This window comes from Puntigrus tetrazona, chromosome 20 (assembly GCF_018831695.1).
Source record: "Puntigrus tetrazona isolate hp1 chromosome 20, ASM1883169v1, whole genome shotgun sequence".
Taxonomy (NCBI): Eukaryota; Metazoa; Chordata; class Actinopteri; order Cypriniformes; family Cyprinidae; genus Puntigrus; species Puntigrus tetrazona.
In genome coordinates, this window is record NC_056718.1 from 7,423,433 (window position 1) to 7,443,488 (window position 20,056).

The 20,056-nt window shown below is 36.5% G+C and overlaps 2 protein-coding genes across 2 annotated transcripts; both read right to left on the reverse strand.

The window, feature by feature from the left end:
* Positions 1–1,403: 1,403 nt before the first annotated feature.
* Positions 1,404–5,850, reverse strand: LOC122325546 (26S proteasome regulatory subunit 4). Its single transcript, XM_043220585.1, has 11 exons — positions 5,799–5,850; positions 4,513–4,566; positions 4,313–4,409; positions 4,111–4,235; positions 3,850–4,035; positions 3,248–3,376; positions 3,023–3,119; positions 2,730–2,919; positions 1,958–2,109; positions 1,719–1,873; positions 1,404–1,581 (listed from the first exon to the last, which is right to left on the reverse strand). Exons 1-11 carry the CDS (start codon positions 5,799–5,801, stop codon positions 1,447–1,449), a joined length of 1,323 nt encoding a protein of 440 aa, XP_043076520.1. The 5' UTR covers positions 5,802–5,850; the 3' UTR covers positions 1,404–1,446.
* Positions 5,851–8,627: 2,777 nt separating this feature from the next.
* On the reverse strand, positions 8,628–13,066 carry LOC122325222 (potassium channel subfamily K member 13-like). The gene is given in 3 exon segments (XM_043220186.1): positions 8,628–9,734; positions 9,737–9,939; positions 12,425–13,066. Coding segments are annotated over 3 exon segments (1,287 nt in total). The 5' UTR covers positions 12,816–13,066; the 3' UTR covers positions 8,628–9,041.
* Between the last annotated feature and the right edge of the window lie 6,990 nt (positions 13,067–20,056).

Below are 20,056 nucleotides of genomic sequence, written 5' to 3' on the forward strand. Positions count from 1 at the left end.
AAGGGCCGCAGACCGACTGCTTTCTGCTGACTGCAGACTTTCACGAGTTGCTCCTTTACATCTATGAAGCTTTTCCATCACCCTCTTCGTGCTGCTCTGCAGGGGTCAATGAAGAACGAAGGACTTCAAGGAGGGGGTTTTATGTACGCAGCGGCACTTCTAATAACGTAATAATCTATGACGAGGTGCATTATTGTAAGGTATTCAAATACTGGCAAACAAGAGCTTTGGGGATATAGCGTGTGCGACGAGGCGGTTTTAAATAATTAAGGGAAACAGAGAGCAGAGATTGAGATGAGAGCAATCTGAAAACGCTGCATTGATTAGGCCGATCTCTGCAGAGTCAGGCAGGAGAGAGAAGACCGGCCACACAGCGCTGGTCCTCTGGTTTGGTAATTAGCAGGGAAATTAATCACTGCTCTCTCTGAGGATAGGCTTTCTCTGCAGGCGCTGTGACTTTTTGATTCAAATAATTAAATTCAGAAAAACATTGAAGTAAAATTCCTTGAAAGTGAAGTGAAATCTAAAATATATATATATATATATATATATATATATATATATATATATATATATACATACACATACACATATATATATATATATATATATATACACACATATATATATATGTGTGTGTGTGTGTATATATATACATATCAACACTACTAAACTAGAGGACTTAAAAATGTATTTGAAAGACGTTTTTTCTTGAAAAAAATAAAATAAAATAAAATAAAATATATATATATATATATATATATATATATATATATATATATATATATATATATATATATATATATAGATATAGATAGTGATATTGTAAAATATTATTGCAATTACTCCAGTCTTTAGTGATACTTCAGAAATCTTTTTAATATGCTGATTTGGTGCTCAACACTTTGTGAAAATTGAATAAGCTACATTTTGAGTTAAGTAAGACATTTTTTATTTAGACATTGTTATTGAACAAGGACAAATTAAACTTATCGAAAGTGAGTTTTATTTAGAAGTTTCATATAATATGTATATATGAAATAAGAACTACTATTAATAACTGAGCACCAATAATCATTAGTCATGATATGATTTCAGAAGGATCAAGTGACAATGATGCTGAAAATTCAGCTTTGATCACAGGAGTAAGTTACATTTCAAAACATATAAAGATACAAAAAACATTTATTGTAACATCTCGTTAATATTTCACAATATGAATGTATTTTTGATAAAAAAAATAATAAAGCAAAATTGTCACATGCTGAGGGCTATAAGAATGAACCAAACCAATTAAATACCTCTGATCCAGCTGTAGTATTTATTTTTGATCACAATAACAAAAAACAATTGGCGGACAAAACATGCGGAAATTTAAGCCAAACGTGAACTCGAGTGAGTGAGTGCTGCACTCGCATATAAACACAGAAATGAGAAGTGAGAAGGTTAGAGATAGAGGCCTTCGGGGGTGCCCTCCTGCTTCTTATACAAAACATTTTCTTTAGACTTCTTGAAGTCCTCGTTGGTGACCTTCATCCTGCGTTCTCTGAGGGCCATGAGGCCTGCTTCTGTACAGATGGCCTGAGGAGACAGGAAGTCGAGAGACATATTATGAGCGTTTTTCTGAAAACAGCAGAGAAGAGAATGAACCAAATGAACACAAGAGGGCAGTAGAGGTTTTGCAGCGCTTTCCAGACGCACCGAATCCATGAACATACCTTAATATCCGCCCCTGAAAGGTCGTCTTTAGCCAGGATGAGGTCATCCAGGATCACGTCCTCAGCCACTGTCATTCTGCTGGTGTGGATCTGGAAGATCCTTCTCTTGGTTTTCTCATCCGGTAATGGAAACTCGATCTTACGGTCGATGCGACCTGCGGAGAGAAAAATGCCTCGAGGGTTCATCTGGAAAGCACAAGCCCTGAACATTACAGCACGGGTCTGCAGCAGTGTCTTACCCGGTCTAATAAGAGCAGGGTCAAGGGTCTCTATTCTGTTGGTAGCCATAATGACCTTCACGTCTCCACGCGAGTCAAAGCCATCCAGCTGATTGAGGAGCTCCAGCATGGTTCTCTGAATTTCACGTTCACCTCCCGAGTTCGAGTCGTATCTGGTAATCAGGGTATATGATTGAAGGAGCAGCTCATCCAAACATTTAAATCTGCTCAAAGTTTCCTCTGGCCACCCAAAAGCTTTTTTTCCCCCTTCATCGGAACAGATTTGAGAAATTCAACTCTGCAGTGAATGGGTGCCGTCAAAGTGAGAGTCCAAACAGCTGATAAAAACATCACAACAATCCGAAACACAACTAAACTTGCGCTTCAAGAATCTAGAAAAATTCTTCCCTTAGTCCAACAGTTCCTCCTGTTTTGGCATGTTTTTGCTTTTTAAATTTAATTTAATTTAAAGTATTTTATCTGTGTATATTTATCTCCCGATTCAGACAGTTCTTGTATTTTAACCAGAAGCAACGGTTCGAAGATTTAATCATTGTTTTCTTTCTAACATGCCTCTTTTGGCTTCCCAAGATGTTTACTCCTGGACCGGAGTGGTGTGGATTACTCTGACGTTTTCATCGGCTGTTTGGACTCTCATTTTGACGGCACCCATTCACTGCAGTGGATCCATTGGCGAGCAAGTGAACGCTACAGTTTTCCAAAATATGTTTTGATAAAGAATCGAACTCATCTACATCTCGGATGGTGAAAGGCGTATACATTTCTTTGGTACCTCTTAGTTCCAATGGCGTCGATCTCATCGATGAAGACGATCGAAGGAGCGTGCTCCTCTGCCACCCTGAAGAGCTCACGGACTAGTTTAGGGCCGTCGCCGAGATACTTCTGAATCAGCTCTGAGCCAACAACCCGCAAAAAAGTAGCAGATGTCTGATTGGCCACTGCCTTGGCAAGGAGAGTTTTACCTAACATCCAGGGAAAGTATATGATGCATCAAGATGTCACACTTATCTGTCAACACAATGTTTTGGTCAATGAATGAAACTAACAGAGGTGTGTTGGACTGACCTGTTCCAGGGGGCCCGTAGAGAATGACCCCTTTGGGAGGCTTGATGCCCATCTCCTCATAATACTCCGGATGGGTCAGCGGCAGCTCCACGGACTCCTAGAAGTCAAAATATGATTTAAACAGCATAGATTTATTTTTATCTGGCAGTTTTCAAAATTACAATAATTTCATAAACTGCTTGATGATTTTTATTTATTTTTTCAGGTGAAATGTTTGTATCTTGCCTTAATTTCTTGTATCTGACCGTCCAGTCCGCCGATGTCAGCGTACGTCTCCTGCGGAGCCTTTTCCACCTTCATGACGGTAACAAGAGGGTCCGTGTCGTCCATCAAAACCCCTATGACTGCATGAACCTGTAAACGTGAAGTTATTTAGTCGTCTAACGTAAAAACCTGTAACAATCGGGATCCAGAAGTAATCTACATTAGCGCAGCAATCAAATACAAAAGACACTTCAATCATCATTTATTCCCCGATTAGATGTATTATATGATGTTGTGAGAACTTTTAAATACAACATAAAAGGTTTTGGTGCCTTCAGTGAAAGACCAAGTAACCAAAACTTACAAGAGTTACAATAAGGTTATAAAGGCATTGTAAAATTAATCCATATGAATCAAGAGAGATTTAAATGATGATTACATAGCATTTATAACCTCTATTATTCATAGCCTTTATAATCTATTTAGGTCTTTTTTTGTTTTAGTTACCTGAACAGAGAGACAGAAACCTGGTGGGGGTTTTTTAATGGCCCCTTTTAGACATTATTTTCATTCACTAACTGCTGGTTTTCTTAATATATATTAAAAGTAACTGGCAACTGTACCTTGTGGTTGAGTAAAACAGAGCAGCCGGGCTCCAGCAGATCTTTGTCGACGAATGACAGAATGCTGACATAGTGCTCCGAGCCCACAGATGTGGAGACGATGGCATGGTTGTCATCGATGATCTCCTCCAGGGTGCCCACAGACATAGGAGTTCCCCTCAGGTCATCCACTTTTGACCTCTCCTCCTGATGAAAGCAACATAACCATCAGCACAAACAAAGAGGAGAGCAAGAGAGAAGATGGATGGATGGATGGTGCACCTCCTGTTTCTCCTCTAGAGGTTTCATCTGCTCCTGGTTCCTGATGAACTCTTCCTCCATCAGCAGGTAGTCTTTGATTCTCTCCTGCTTCAGGAGCTTCAGCCTGCACTGTGTGTGAGGGGTGACTGTACGAAAAGAAGACCTGACGTTAGCCGAAAATCTGATGTGAAACACAGCCGAGTTCAAAAGTCCCTTCTTGTACCTAAAGGCAGTTTGCTGGCAGCATCAGGGCCCTTGGACTTCCTCTTCTTCTTGCCAACTCTGGTCGGAATGGGCGGCTCGTATTTCTTCTTCTTGTCCTTTTATGATGACAGATTAAATCCTTAAATAAGACAAACCACTGGCACATGCATTTTCTTTTTTTTGTTTTCTTTTTTTAAATATCAGGTATTTTTTGGTCACCTTATCATCTTTCTTTCCACCTCCCGGTCCGTGTCCTCCGCTTTGACTCTGGCCCTGAGTTGAGAAAGATGCATATACGCTGATATATAATCTTACATTTATTGTACATTACAGTTTGTCCTGTTTAGTTCTATTATTTATTTTTTTAAAAAAGATGTTTTACAGAAATAAAAAGTCATTCAGTGTAATAATAGTTCATATACTTAAAATGCATTACAAGAATCATTAAATGTCTATGATATTAAAAACTCTATTTGAGGATTGCAGAGCAGCCCCTAAATACATATTCATTGTCATTTTAAATCTTTTTGCTATACTACAAACTACTGGGTTTAACCCATTTATCAAAAATAAGCCTTTAATCATTTAAAATGTGATCATATTTAGTATGATCACTTTTCCTTTATCTTTATTTCTATAAGTACCGGTCAAACTATGCATGTAGGTGTACTGTGTATTTTCATTATATATATATATATATATATATATATATATATATATATATATATATATATATATATATATATATATAACATACATATATAAAAAAATATATAAACATACACATGTAATATTTTACAAATATGTACCTTCTGAGTGTGTACTTATACATAATTATATACAATTTTTTTTTAATTTGACAGCACTAAACTATATAAAGCCCATAATATAAATAACACATATTTATAAGTTATATATTAGCACTAATTCTGGAACAATCAGGTTACAATAAATATTTCATTTGGTTTAATATTTTTTAACAAGTGCAGAGCAATACACACTTTAAAGTCGGGCTCATCACCACTGTTCAGTGTTTAAAAGAAACAGTATCGGTGTTAAACCTCACTGACACCAAAATATGTCCCTCTGTAAACTATATACTCCACATTATGAAAAATCACCTAAATGACGGCGGCGTTTAATGATCTAGTCTGTCAAGATGCCCGGCTTGTTTTCGACCGGACTGCAGGAGTCAAACCAGCGAAAATACACCATAAATTACATAATTATCGCGAGTCGCTGAATTGTATTAACGTTTTGGCACGTTTTAGGTTGTATGTGGATTAAAAGCTCCTGAAACCAACGAATATTTCTTCGGATGACATGACTGCTGTTAATCCTACATCGACGCATTAAACAGGATTTAAGCAAAGGCTCGCGAGACACCGTTCACGCGCCCGTTTACACGGCTCTCGTATATTATATTTTCAAATTACAAAACGTAACGTGGAGCAACGGAAACAAATTAAACAACGAGTTGGTAAATAAACTGCTGGCTCACTCACCATTTTCACCACCGCTGGTCGCTGGCAATCAACGTAACTACGGATAGATTGACGGGACAAAAGACGTGAAATACCGAAACGCGTTTGTCTATTATAGCCTTTTAGTAATTTTAATCTGATGTTATATTACGTAATGTTTTTCACTATAAATATAACACAATAGCATATTCATTGTTACTTTAGTATAACTGATATAGGCTACTATTTAATAGTACTTTGCATTACTTTATAGTACTATCAGTATTACTTTATAGATGATTTAATATTATGTTATAATACTATTACATTTTGTTAAATAATTTAATTCATGTAAAGTTTTAGTATGCTGTTTTTTACATTTACACAGGCCTATACACTTATATATGCATTTTATTTTATTATATTATTTATGTTTTAATATTATACGCTGTACATACAAGAACAATGCTGTTCAAATGTTTAGTATTTGTAAGATTATTAATGTTTTTTGGGGTTTTTTTTATTGTGTCAAACATTTGACCAAAAATACAGAAAAATAAATAAGTTTGCAAATATTATTGCAATTTAAAATAGCTGTTTTCTATAATTTATTTTATTTATAATTTATTTATTAATAAATGCTGTTCTTTTAAACCTTTATATTATAAAGTAGGCTATCACAGGTTCCAAAAAACTTTAGGCAAAGCAGCCTGAGCTTTAGTTTCAACACTGATAATAAATAAGCATGATTTCTGAAGGATCACGTGGCACCGAAGACTGAAGTAATTATGCTAAAGTATATTAAAATAGCAAACCAATATTAGAAATTGCAGGGTTTTAGTTTGTTTGTAGTTTTGTACAATATTATTGTATTTTTGATCAAATAAATGCAGCCCTTAGCATAAGAGGCTCCATTAAAATGATTTGGCTTCTAGGATATGTTTTGGTTCATAGGTATGTGAACTTTGAGTTTTTGTCGCGTATGATTGCAGGTTGTGTTATTTACTAAACGTGAGGTAATAAGCTATTTTCATCACCCTCTTTTTCAAGTCGCACTGTTTTCTCTGATTGCCTCCGTTTGGTTTGGAAAGGTTTGCAGGGGGTCTTCACAATCACAGCCTTAGACCAAAAAACATCTCATACTCACCGCTTTCAGCGCTTTACCATCTGAGTCACAGAGTTAGAGTTGCCATAGCAACCTCCTAGCATCCCGACACATCGTAGCTCTGGTCATTTCATCTTCACGTCCGAGTAAAAAAAACATTTACTTTATCAGTATTCCATGTTGGACCAGCCACACTCCCAAACAACAAAACAGACCATAATTCAGGACAAGGTTTATTTATTCATTTTTGTCACAAACTGTTCTCCTTTCGCAGTACATCTATCTGTGCAGCAAATACAGTGTGATACGACTTAGCAGTGCAATAATGAGGAAGACACGTATCGTCGCAATGAATTAAGACATTATTCATGCAGATGACGTTTGTAGAAAAGTTCCCAGATTCTCAGTATAACTGACGCGATGCAAGCATATGATTCATTTCCCAATCTACCAATGCATAAATGTCACGCTTCCCCGTAAGCTAGGCATAATGAACATATTACCATACCCTGACAGTGCTGAAATATGCAAGAAAACTATACGGTCTAGTAATAAATTACATCTGTTTGTTTGCAAATGAACGCACTACAAGTTTATAAAGCCTCATTTAGAGAGATTAGTGTGAAATATGATAAACACAGCACAGCAACTCAAATGTACTCAAGTCAGAAATCAGCAGCTATATATATATATATATATATATATATATATATATATATATATATATATATATATATATATATATATATATATATATATATATATATATATATATATATATATATATATATACATATATACACATATATATATATATATATATATACACATATATATATATATATATATATATATATATATATATATATAATAAACATATATACATATATATATATATATATATATATACATATATATATATATACATATATACATATATATATATATATATATATACATATATACATATATACATATATATATATATACATATATACATATATACATATATACATATATACATACATATATTTAAAATTTTATTTATTTATCTTTCATCTCATTCGCTAACATTTCTAATCAAAAATCACAAATGATTAATGTGCAAAAAATCACAGGCTCCTAGTGGCCTCAAAAAGGATCTGGACTGTATCAAAAATGTGAAACGCATTTTACAATTTAAAGTAACAGCTGTCTATTTTAATATAATTTAAAATGTAAACGTATGGCAAAGCAGAGTTTTCAGCATCACCGTTCTTGAGTGTCTTGATCCTTCAGAAATCATTGTAAGATTCTGATCTATAATCAGTGTTGGAAACATTTGTGCTGCTTAATTTTTTTTTGGGGACCTATGATACTTTTTTAGGATTCTTTCATAAATAAAATGTTAAGTTTAAAAAAAAAAAAAAGCCTGATAATGAATCAGCATATAATTCGATAAAATGATTTCTGAAAAATCATTCACACTGAAGAATTAAGTGAAGGCTGAAGAAAATCCATCACTAAGTCACAGAAATAAATAGTATTTTAAAGTAGGAAACCAATATTAGAATTTGCAATATTTCACAATATTACAGCTTTTTTGTATTTTTGATCAAATAATACAGCCTTGATGGGTGTAAGAATCTCTATTAATATATTTATATATATATATATATATATATATATATATATATATATATATATATATATATATATATATATATATATATATATATATATATATATATATATATATATATATATATATATTACTGATGGCAAATTGTTGAACAGCAGTATGTATTACATATTTTAATATCTTGTCTTAGATATTTAAAATATTTAATAGCACAAGCACATCACACAGTCATAAAGATGCTTTTTACTTATGTCTTTTCCATTTCTAGTAAAATGTTATTAATTTTATTTTATTTCATTCGATTCATCAAATAAAACTAAATGAAAATAAATGCTGATTTGGAATCTAGCTGAAAAAAGTATTTTCTTTTACTATTTAACTTTACTTCTGTTAAAAAGTGTTTTTTTTTATTATTATAATAACCGTGGTACACACATTTTCAAGTTAACCTTGCCGTGGATGTACAGGACATGTATTAGCGAACGCGACCCAAAGCTGCAGTCTTGGTTGATCGCACTTCGGAGGTGCTCTGGTCACTTCACACGTCTAAACGGCGTATTTATCTGTCTACGCTCGTCTCCGCCAGCCGGTTGTTCATGATTCCCAGCGCTCCGACCCCTCCGGAGAACTCGTTGTGTCTCGAGCCGCTTCCTAACTGACGAGGATGTCCGTTGGCCATCTCCGACAGCTGCTTCTGCATGATGGCCAGATTCACTTTATTAGCGGCCAGAAAGTCCTTCATGGAGATCATCTCTCCAGACATCCGCCGTCCGTCCGCCTCGCTGTCGTTGACCCCGTCCGTCTCGATGGAGTTGTCCCGCCTGGTCCTCATGTGGCCGGGGACCACCACGTTCCTCCGCGGATGCCGGTTCCCTCGTCCCGGGCAGCGACAGGGAGCCTCCAGCCTCCGCAGGAGCCAGTTAAGGACTTGCTTGATCACGATGGAGATGACGTTGAAGAGCGAGTAGATGCAGCACACCCCGGTGAGGATGAACAGGAAGTTGCCCACCCTGTAGGCCGCTGGAGCTCTGTAAGCCTCCCGCTGGTTGCTCACCATGTCCCCGAACCCGATGGTGCTGAAAGCCACGAAGCAGAAGTAGAGGGCGTCTAGGTACTCCCAGCCCTCGGCGGCCGAGTACATGGCCGAGGCGCAGCAGGAGACCACGATGGAGGCGGCTCCTAAGATGAGCATGACGCAGTACACCGAGGGCTTCCAGCCGGCTAAGCTGTCCGTGGCGCCGCTCTCGCTGTCGGTGGAGGGCGCCGGCAGTCCTGGGGCGGCCCGGCTTTGCGGCGCTCTCTGCGCTCGTGGAAGGACTTCAACACGAGGGCGATGACCGTGATGACTCGCTCCAGGAAGAGGTTGAAGAACAAAATGGTGGCAGCGCAGCCGATGAGCCCGTAAAAGATCAGGAATATCTTCCCGGCGATAGTGACGGGTGTCGTCATCCCGAAACCTGCGGCATACAGACACTTGACATGAGGATGTGCTGTATGATGGGTAGACTTTTACACATTGTACAGCACCACAAGCACATACAATACATGTTTATATATATATATATATATATATATATATATATATATATATATATATATATATATATATATATATATATACCAGTAGATATACCAAGAAAAAAATATATTTTTTATATATATATATATATATATATATATATATATATATATATATATATATATATATATATATACACACTTTATGACTTTATGATTTTATAGTATTTTTTTGTCATTTATATTTAAATAACTCCTTTAAATAAACATTTCTGTGCTTGTTACACTCAGTACAGCTACTTTCTCTGGCCTTCCTTACTTCCTTTATAGTCATTCAATATTTTGGATATAATATTTATATACAATATCATTAATTTTATAGATTTGATATTTTTGGTAATTTCTTTATTTTTGTCCAACTTTTTAAAAATATCGACCATTTTTTTAAATACAATTTTCTATTTTATTTGTTCATTTATTTTAGGGTTTCTCAAAACCAGTCCTGCTTGGAGAACCTTAACTCCTCCTTCTGTCAAAATCATTCATTTATTTATTTATTTTTTGGAATTTATTTGACCCTCTTTTTCACAGTCCGCGCAATAAAAAAAAGCACCTGAAATTCACGAGATCTAAACCAATCATCTGTAAGATGATATCAAGATTTCTCGAAACGTGATTTTATTCTCAGTCTGAACACTTTCATATTCGTTTTTCAGTGTTGTTACATCAGGAGGACGTTAAGACATTTCAAACATCATCCTTGGTCACTTTTATGCTTTTATCTCTCCCAGTGTGTTCAGATTTGTAAACCACTCTCAATGAAACACAATTAATGCAAAACATCACTGCTAAAAATAATCTCATCCAGCCACATATGACAGAATAAAAACTAGTGTGTTTTGCCAAAGTAACTCCACATAAGTCAACTGATATAAGCTACAGATGTCACAGCTGGTGTTTGATGTGGATAATACGAGTTGCCCTACACGTAGTCAGTCAGCTGTAGTGGAGGAGCTCATGCGGCTGCTGTGGCGTGTCATACTGGGTTAGGACTAATTAGAAACTGAGCTGTAATTGTCCTTTAATGAGCAGCATGTGCTCCGAATCCCACGTGAACCCCGGGCTCCAATCGCCTCCACCATTCACGCAACCCCACTTTCCCTTCTTTACGAACCGCTAGAAACAGGTTGCCATTGGTGACGCCAGCCGTAAGCCGCTCCATAGTGTTTTTTTTTCTCACATTATTCATTTCGCACGCAGTTCGGCTTATTTCGGTTAAGATTTGACTGTAATTAAATACAGAGAAGCTTGCACGCCATCCACTGGCACGATATTTAGCATCTAATAACTTGGGTGCATGAACTGAATCGAACCATTTAAAACGAAATGCTGAGACAAATTACAGCATCGATTACCGTTTACCGTTTACATCCATTGCATGAACCTTCTTGACTCTATAGGAGAGGGTAACCGGAGTAAATATTAATAAGGGTGAAATAAACCGCTCTGCATGTTTCTGTGAAAGCATCTTCTTTTTATGCACCAACCGCCGGATGACAGACTGCATGGAAATAAGATCGGATGCATTTAATATCCTCATTAGCCCTTTCGCAAACACAAATCTGACACATGCTGAGAATTAATAAAACCTGGCTTATTCTCGTGGGTTGATATTAAAAGGGTTTCACTTCACAGAAGAGCAATATCATGTTTTATCGCTGAATGAATGAACATAACATAAATAGCGTACATTTTTTAAACCGATGCAATGGAATTATCTTGAATGCATCCGTTTATGACGTTAAAAAGTTTTCACTCGTGTTTAGGTTTAATCTCCTTTCCTTGTTTCTTCTCGGTACGGGTCTACACCGTCACGTTCGACGATAAAGCCTCTTTTAGGTGTGCATTGTGAACGCTGTCAGGCGTAGCATTCACTTCGGTGGATAAAAAGGAGAGATGATGGACTCAAAGAGATTTTCAGCTCCATCTGTGAGCCGTCAAGACGGTCTGACAAAAAAAAAATAACAGTATTTCTCACACTTCCCACAGCAGCTTACAGCATGTTTATGTATCGTGTTTTACAGGACCTGCTGAAAAATGAAGAAAGTGCCATTTAAAAACGTCTTAAGTTGATATAATCAGAATTAGGGACAGCTTTGGTTCAATGCCACAATGCAATTTTTACCTAATGAAGAGGAAAAAGATGCAAAAAAACACACATCTCGAAAATTAATTAATATTTGGAATCCACTGAATGATTAAACGAGTTAATAAAAACCTATTCCGTCCACTACATTATTGATAACAGTAGCTAGCTCTTATTAGCAAACTACATCGACTTAAGAAGCAGTTTGCGCGTTACTTTACTTCACTTCCGCTGACCAGTTACTGTGAGCTTCTGTAAGAGGGCTGTCTTCGACTCACCGATGGTTGAAACGACCGTTCCGACGAAATAAAAAGCTCCCGCGAAATCCCACCTCGGTCTGGTGGCGTCCACGCGGATTCCCGCCACATTGGCCTCCTCGTAGCTCCTGAGGAAGTTCTTGAGGTCGTCCCGGCTCAGGTTGTACTTGCGGGCGAACTGCTCGACCCTCTGAGCCCACCTCTCCTTGGCGAGCGTCTCCTTCGGATGCTCGAGCGCCGAGAACACCGCCGCCCCGCACAACAGGTAGATGATGATCAGCAGAGCCAGCATGAGAAACCTGGCGTTGTCTTCGTTTAGAGAACCGACGCTGGAGCAGCAGCACCCAGCCCGGCAAGCCATTATTATTTCACAGGAAGGTGAACCACCACATCCCAGTTCATCGTGGAGCATGCATTTTTCCCTTCGGAGCTCTGCGTCCGGATGCCTCGGAGACCTCGATCTCAGAAGCGAGTGTTGTGCTCCGAAAGTCCCGTTTGTGTCGGATCATGATGCGTTTTGGTCTGGAGCGCGGTGGTGGACTGGGACCCCAACCTCTCCAGAAGCGCGCGCGCACGGATCAGATGGAGCTCCGCGCGCACTGATCAGATCAGATCACAGTGACTGCTGAGGATGTCCGATATCTTCAGTCCAAAACACGTGTGCCAAGCTGTTGCGAATGCATGTCTGCGTTCAAATCGACTGCAAACATAACCAATATTAGCTTAACGATTATTAAAATGTCAAGTGGTGTAACCATCGGTTTAAATAAAAAACAGTATTTTTTTGCATTCAAAGGCTGCCTTTATGTGATCAAAAATACAAATGTACAACTTTCTGTTTAAATAGATTTCAAGATGTAATTTATTTCTGTGATTTCTGCATCATTGATTTGAAATATAAATCTTTTGTAACATTATGAACATCTTGACTGACAAATTTTAATAACTTTTATGTCTTTTGCGCGCAATTTTTTTTTTTTTTTAATTTAGACCATTTGACATTTTTTACTTTTTTCTCCATGAAAATACTTTTTAATTTAGAGACTTTATGATGGCGTTACATCATAGAAGAGTTGTGTTCAAGTGCACCAGGAATGCATGCCTATATTCAAGATCATCGCAAACATAACAAATGTTGATTTAATGATTATTAAAATGTCAAGTGGTGTAACCATCACTTAAAAATATTACCATTATTTCCCATTCATTATTTCACAATTTAAAAAAATGCATGCAAAGGATGCAAAGGATGCATATATATATATATATATATATATATATACAAAATTACTGTGACTTTTTTGTTAGAACTTAAATAATAATCAAACAGTTTTCTATTTGAATGTATTTTAAGATGTAATTTATTCCTGTGTAAAGCTGAATTTTCAGCATTATCTCTCCAGTCTTCAGTGTCACATATTTCTTCAGAGATTGTTCTGGTATACTAATTTGCTGCTCAAGAAACATTAAGTATTATTATTGTTAAAAACACTTGCTTAATATGTGTGGACAATGGTAGTAAATGAATGGAATGTTTTAAAAAAAAGTATTTATTTGAAATAGAAATCTTTTGTGACCAAGTTAGACCATTTGACATTTTTTACTTTTACCTCCACTAACAGGACGTTACATCATAGAAGAGGTGTATTCAAGTTATTTTGGGTTTAATTGTTAGATGCACGCATAAGAATGAACGTCTTGCGAATGAACAGATGCACGAGTCTTGAAGATAGTCATGTAACATTAAGCGTGTTTGCATTATTGTGCGATGGGAATACTGCTTTGCGATCAATAGTGTATGACCTTTTGGGTCTGGTTGGGAAATTTTCAGCATTTACTCTGGGACGTCCAGAGGCAACTCCTGTAAATGTCACAGTTTGGACAGGGAGACGAAAATCCATTATGCATTTAAGACACCATGTATTTATAGATTCGCTCTGATCAGTTTAGACATCGAGCAGAGCTGTAAAGTCTGATGCATTGCGTTATTTTTAGAGCTTTAAAAATGCTTGTCCCTAGAAAGTTTTCAGGACCTTGCATAGTTGATTACCTCCATAACGAGTTGACAGCCGTCTCTTATATTGCCAGTGCGATCCTGTCAAACAGCAACGTGGGTATTTTAACATCAAACACTCTAACGTATGGCTATAACCCACAATACCTACCAAACTGTCTTGTCCTAAAATGTGAAGAAAATCTGGTGTCCATGGTAACGAGAACTGGCAAAACAGCATAAACTGCGTTAAATGTGCTTCTGAGAACTTGGTGGGAAATAATGAGGGGAAACTACATTCATGCACAAAGCCTGTTACGGCGGTGCTTTCAGCAACAATCTGTGGAAACATTCATATTCATGTAAATCAATGGCATCGCATTGCTTAGATCAGAGGGGACGTGAACCTTGCTGTGGCAAATTGAATAATTAATATTGTCTACACTTGCATATAACTCACCCTTCAGGCTTACATTTATTTTGTCTTCTTTAATTAATATATTTTTTTTCTGAATATAATTTGATCATACAGAACATCAAACACAGGACCGCTGCACTACCGCATGTATGATTGATATACTATTATTTTTTTGCTACTATTTAATTAATTATTTTTTTTTTTCAAGTTTTTTATGGATAAATAGATTTTATTTATTAATTTTAGTTTACGGGATAAACTAAATGTAAATGGGAAATGTTGCTTTTTCCATCTAGCTGAAATATTGTTTCAAATATATTTATTTAGATTTTATTTAAAAATGACTGTAATGGCGTCACAGACATCCTCGCAACAACCAATTGTTTGGTCTTTTTTGACTTTTGCGTGCAACTCGGATTTGCGCGCCAACTGCAATCATTTTCCACTCATTTCCAGTTTTCCTCATAAAATGTAAAAATCTAGTTATCCAAGCTCCCAAATAATCCTAAAATCGCATTTTCTTTCGGGTTTTCTTTCGTCAGCGTACCTGCTTTTGTGTTGCTTTTGGAAATGTTATTTTGTCTTCAAGAGAGTTTCCCTCTCTTGCATCCTATTCTCCCTCCCAATCCCAAGTTGTTATTGTTTGCGAGTAACACTCGAAGGTTGTACCGCTTTGTCCTTCGCGCGGCGGCACTGAACAATTCCATCTGATGTCAGGAAGACCTCCGAACTCCCGGGAGGCCGAGGGGTGGTTTCGGCAGGACAGACATCAAACCAACTGCGTGGAAGAGGAGGGCCAGAAAAACACAGACAGAGGCACGGGAGACGCGGTGTGGACTTGCAAACAGAGGATGAAGATGCTGAAAATGTCACTTCTCCTCTGCTGCGATGTGATTTATTCTGTTACTGTAAATCGCAAACGGTTTCTGAAAACCAGGCCCCTTTTTATGAGCAGTGAGAGGAACATCAGTCCGTTCCCTTCAAAGCTTTGAAGCGCAGCTGCTCCCCTGGGCCATGGGGGTCGTTCAGAGCCGCTCAGCAGACTTTGAATCAAAATAAAGGTAAACAAGAAGAACTTCACTGGAATGATGAACCGGGGTCTGCTTACATGCATCTATATATATAACTCCATACATTAATAATAAAAACATAAACGATGTAAATCGCACAATGATTTGAATACACCACTTCTATAATAATTTTTTTTTTAATTATGACACTGTCCTGTCAGCGCAGTTACATAACCTTGTATCATAATGTACGATAACAGCAAATCGTGAAAATAGTGAAACGCGAAAATCAGAGGCATTTCTCTATATATGTTCGAGCAAAAACGAAACCAAAACAAGCAAAATAAATTCAGACATGTTTTTTATTTATTTATTGTTCCACAGAAGAAAGAGGGTAAAATACTAAATTATATGACCATTTATTTATTTATTTATTTACGCAATACATTAAAACTGCAAGTCATGCAAGCCACGATTTAAATACATTGTCATGTTTTTATTATTTGTGAATTAAAATGTATGTTTCTACATTTTTTTACACCAAAAAATGTCATGGTGGTAGAACTGTCATCACAAAAATCACTTTAAAATCACTTATTAAATCTTATTCATTAAACGTTATTTAAATTGGGCGTACTGTTTCATTATTGTTAATTGAAACAGTATTTGAAAAACGTTTGTCTGCCAAAAATCATGTGGTGCAACCAAAAACCAGTGCAACTAGAGTGCAAATGTGCATATCCTTTTGTTTCTTTCTTTTTCTTTCATTTTTTCTTCTTTTCTTTTCTTTTTTCAAGGTGTAAATGAAAAACAGCACCCCTTTTTAATGCAATGGCCTGTTTAGGGTTTTAAAGTAAACATTTTAAGAACGGTATTAAGAGGGCATAGCTGTTTTTTTCTAAGTGAAACCAAAATACAAGTGAATTTACAGATTTAACGAATTTTCTTTATCTCGGACACTCCTTTACGTTCCACACATTTTACTGTCGACATGGTTTTTTTTTTTTTGGCCAAATGTTAGGTGAAATGAAGTCTACATTAAACACATGTTTGCACCCGCGCCGCTGAGGAAGTCATTTAGAAAACAAGAATTGTACATTGTCCAGTCCAGGCCATCAAAAATGTTTGTTTCAGTTGAAGAGTGAGACACCGAGGGGTCTGCAGGGATGAGATTGTGTTGCCATGGCTTTGCAGGCATTTTATAGTTACCACATTTCTTCAAAGCTCTCAAAGCCCCTCCGTGTCCTGCCTACATGCCAACCAATCACAGACAAAGACTCCGGAACAATAGGGTCTATCCCTGAATATATATCTGGGAAAAATCTTTTAGGTCCAATAACAGGACGGCCTCAAACCCAGCGAGGCTTTCATTCATTTTGGACATTCAAAAATAATTGAAATGCATGTGGGTCGAGGCAGAAAGTGTTGACCTTGTTGCCTGATTTGCTTCCCTCCCCCAGTTTTCCATGAAAGTTTGATGCCTTATTTAGCTTTAACCTCAGAAATAGAATAGACTTTGATTTTTAGGTCACATATTTTATGAAATTAAATATCAATATGTTTTTTGTAAACAGGTCACTAACGTGGAATAGATGAATGAATGACTTAAATCAACCAACACGAGGATAAAGACTTTTGCGAACCAACTAATAATAATTATTGCAGAAATCATTTTAAAATGCTGGCTGCTCAATATTTTTTTTAATTATACTTTTAAATATGCTGTTGTACTTTTTAAAAGATTTTTTTCAGAAAGTTAAAATGTAAAGAGATTTTTGCACATGTTTACAATGTCGTTTTCAATCCATTAAATGCATTGCTGAATAAAATCTGTCATTTTTGTGCTGAGAAAAATAGCATGAAATATGACTAGACAGATATAAATAAATATTCACTATCGCTTGTCATACCGGTAATGATGATAATCGTGATATTTAAATAGCGAAGCATCGTTTTGGGACGGTCTGTAAACCCTCCAGGGCAAGACGACTGCACATCTGCACTGCAACTGTATATTTATATCTTCAGTGTAAAAGTAATCTGTAAAATATACAGTATACAGTAAAAAAAACGACAGCATGTGGAATTCGACCGTAAAAAATCTGGAGCGGTCTGATGGCCACCACTCATATCTATGTCTGAAACGCTGTAAGAACCAGCACATGAATATAACAGTATTCTGTTCTTCAAGCAGGCTCAGGTGTTTTCATATGGATGACGCATATTGAACCTGGTCTAATAAAAAAGCATGTAAATAGTTCAAATAAAAGTAAAACTATTGATGCGCAAAAATTGATACACACTTGTTTGGCGTGCATTTAATACAAAGTTTTCAAGTAAACATGATACAAAAAATTCACACTGATAAAATATTGCGACATATATATATACATATATATACATATATATGTGTGTATATATATATATATATATATATGTATATATGTAAATATTTTATTTTTATTATATTGCAATAATCATGTAATGAAAAATCTCATATCACGACAGCCCTTCGACATTAAATGCTTGCAAACTCATAAGGATTGAATAAATGTTTTCGTTTCTTTTAATGCCTAACGCAATTTACCGACCAACAGCAGCGAATTTATATATATAGCAAAGCCTCTATGAAATGTTCCTCCAGGCAAGAGAAATCGTTGCAATTACAGCGGAAAGCTGACCTTCCATCATCTCTCTGGAGATAGATCAAATGGCAGGGCACTGTGATTACAGGCCTGGAGCCGAACAGGAGTTCTTAAAGCCAAACAGGGTCATTAGCCGCTATTCAGTTTTACCCGCCGAGGTATGTCTTTCAGAAGCACTCTCTGCCATTAAAGCCTCCAAGGTCACGACACAAACAACACCGCAGGCATACGGTCTCCAAAGCTGAAAGGTCACCGAGGAGCGCCGTTTGGGATCAAACTTAATGCCAGGTGCTTGTTTAATCTCGGAGAAACTGCATGCAACCCGCATTAAAAAGCGTTTCAGAAGATCTGAATACTGCAGCGGCCGAACAGATGCTCATATTCTGTTGGAGCAGAAAATAGGATGAAAAAAAAAAAAACAGAGGCGTGCTTGCTGATGTCGTACCGAGACTCAACGCGAGAAAGCCTGTAGCATCACATCCAAATGAAAGGACGCGCTCGCAGCAGAGCCGGCGGCAGACGTGAGGGTGTATCAGATGGTTTGTATATATGCAAAAAGCAGGCCCCGCTGGAGCTGAAATCTGATGCCTCTCTCATTACGACAGCAGCCACAAGCTGTTTCCTCTTCATTAGTAAAACACAGACATGAGAGCCAGGAGCTTTTGGGGGGAAATTTATTGGGTGATAGAAAAACACTTTTTAAGGAATCTGTTGCCAGGGGAAAATATATATAAGGGCTGACACCGATTCATTTACATTATTTAAAATATAATAACATTATGTAAGCCCCCTCCACCGAGTCCTCTGTAGGATGCAGTGGGTGGTTGCTGAGGCCTTCAGAGTATTTTTAGCATTTTTCATTTAGCAGTCGTTGCTTATCAATTAAGGTTAAACCTGGAAATTTACCCCATTTTATCATTGATGTCTTGTCTTAAAATCTGTGAGTTTGTTTAAAGAAGATCTTTTAAATTGTAGCGGGTTCGAAGCGACATTGAAACATATATTTGTGTATTGAATACAAAACTAACGAAAACCCGAAATAAAATATACAACAAAAATATAGAATGCAAACAAGAGACAAAAACAAAACAAAACACTGAAATATTCACTGACAAAAGACAAAACTAAAAAACATAAACAAAAAACAAGGAGCAAATAACAGAACATAAACACTGATATTACAAAAAACACAAAAAAACAAACCCTTCATTACTGACAAAAATAAAAAAAACTACTAGCTACAAAACGAAACAAAACACTATAAACATTTCTGAGAATGTCTTCCAGCTGCAAAACAAAAACACAGTAAAAACTAAACAAGCAAAAACACTGAAATAGTTCTCAAATCACAACACTGAAAGATTAAATAAAACCTCACAGACATTCATTATACTTACAAAAAAAAACCCTTCCATTAAAATATGTTAACAAAACTGAATGAAAACAGAAAAGTTAGTTAGTGAACTATTTTACAGTAAATAGTTTAAATTAGATTTTGAAACCCAGCTTTTCAGTGCTGTCTTTGGAACTCACTGTATGTTTAGGTACACACACACACACACACACACACAGATGTACTCACACACT

Coding starts and splice junctions, on each gene's coding strand:
- LOC122325546 (XM_043220585.1), bottom strand. Junction 3,120..3,247: donor GTCAGATACAAGAAATTAAG/GCAAGATACAAA, acceptor TTTGACTTCTAG/GAGTCCGTGGAGCTGCCGCT. Junction 2,920..3,022: donor CTACGGGCCCCCTGGAACAG/GTCAGTCCAACA, acceptor CCTGGATGTTAG/GTAAAACTCTCCTTGCCAAG.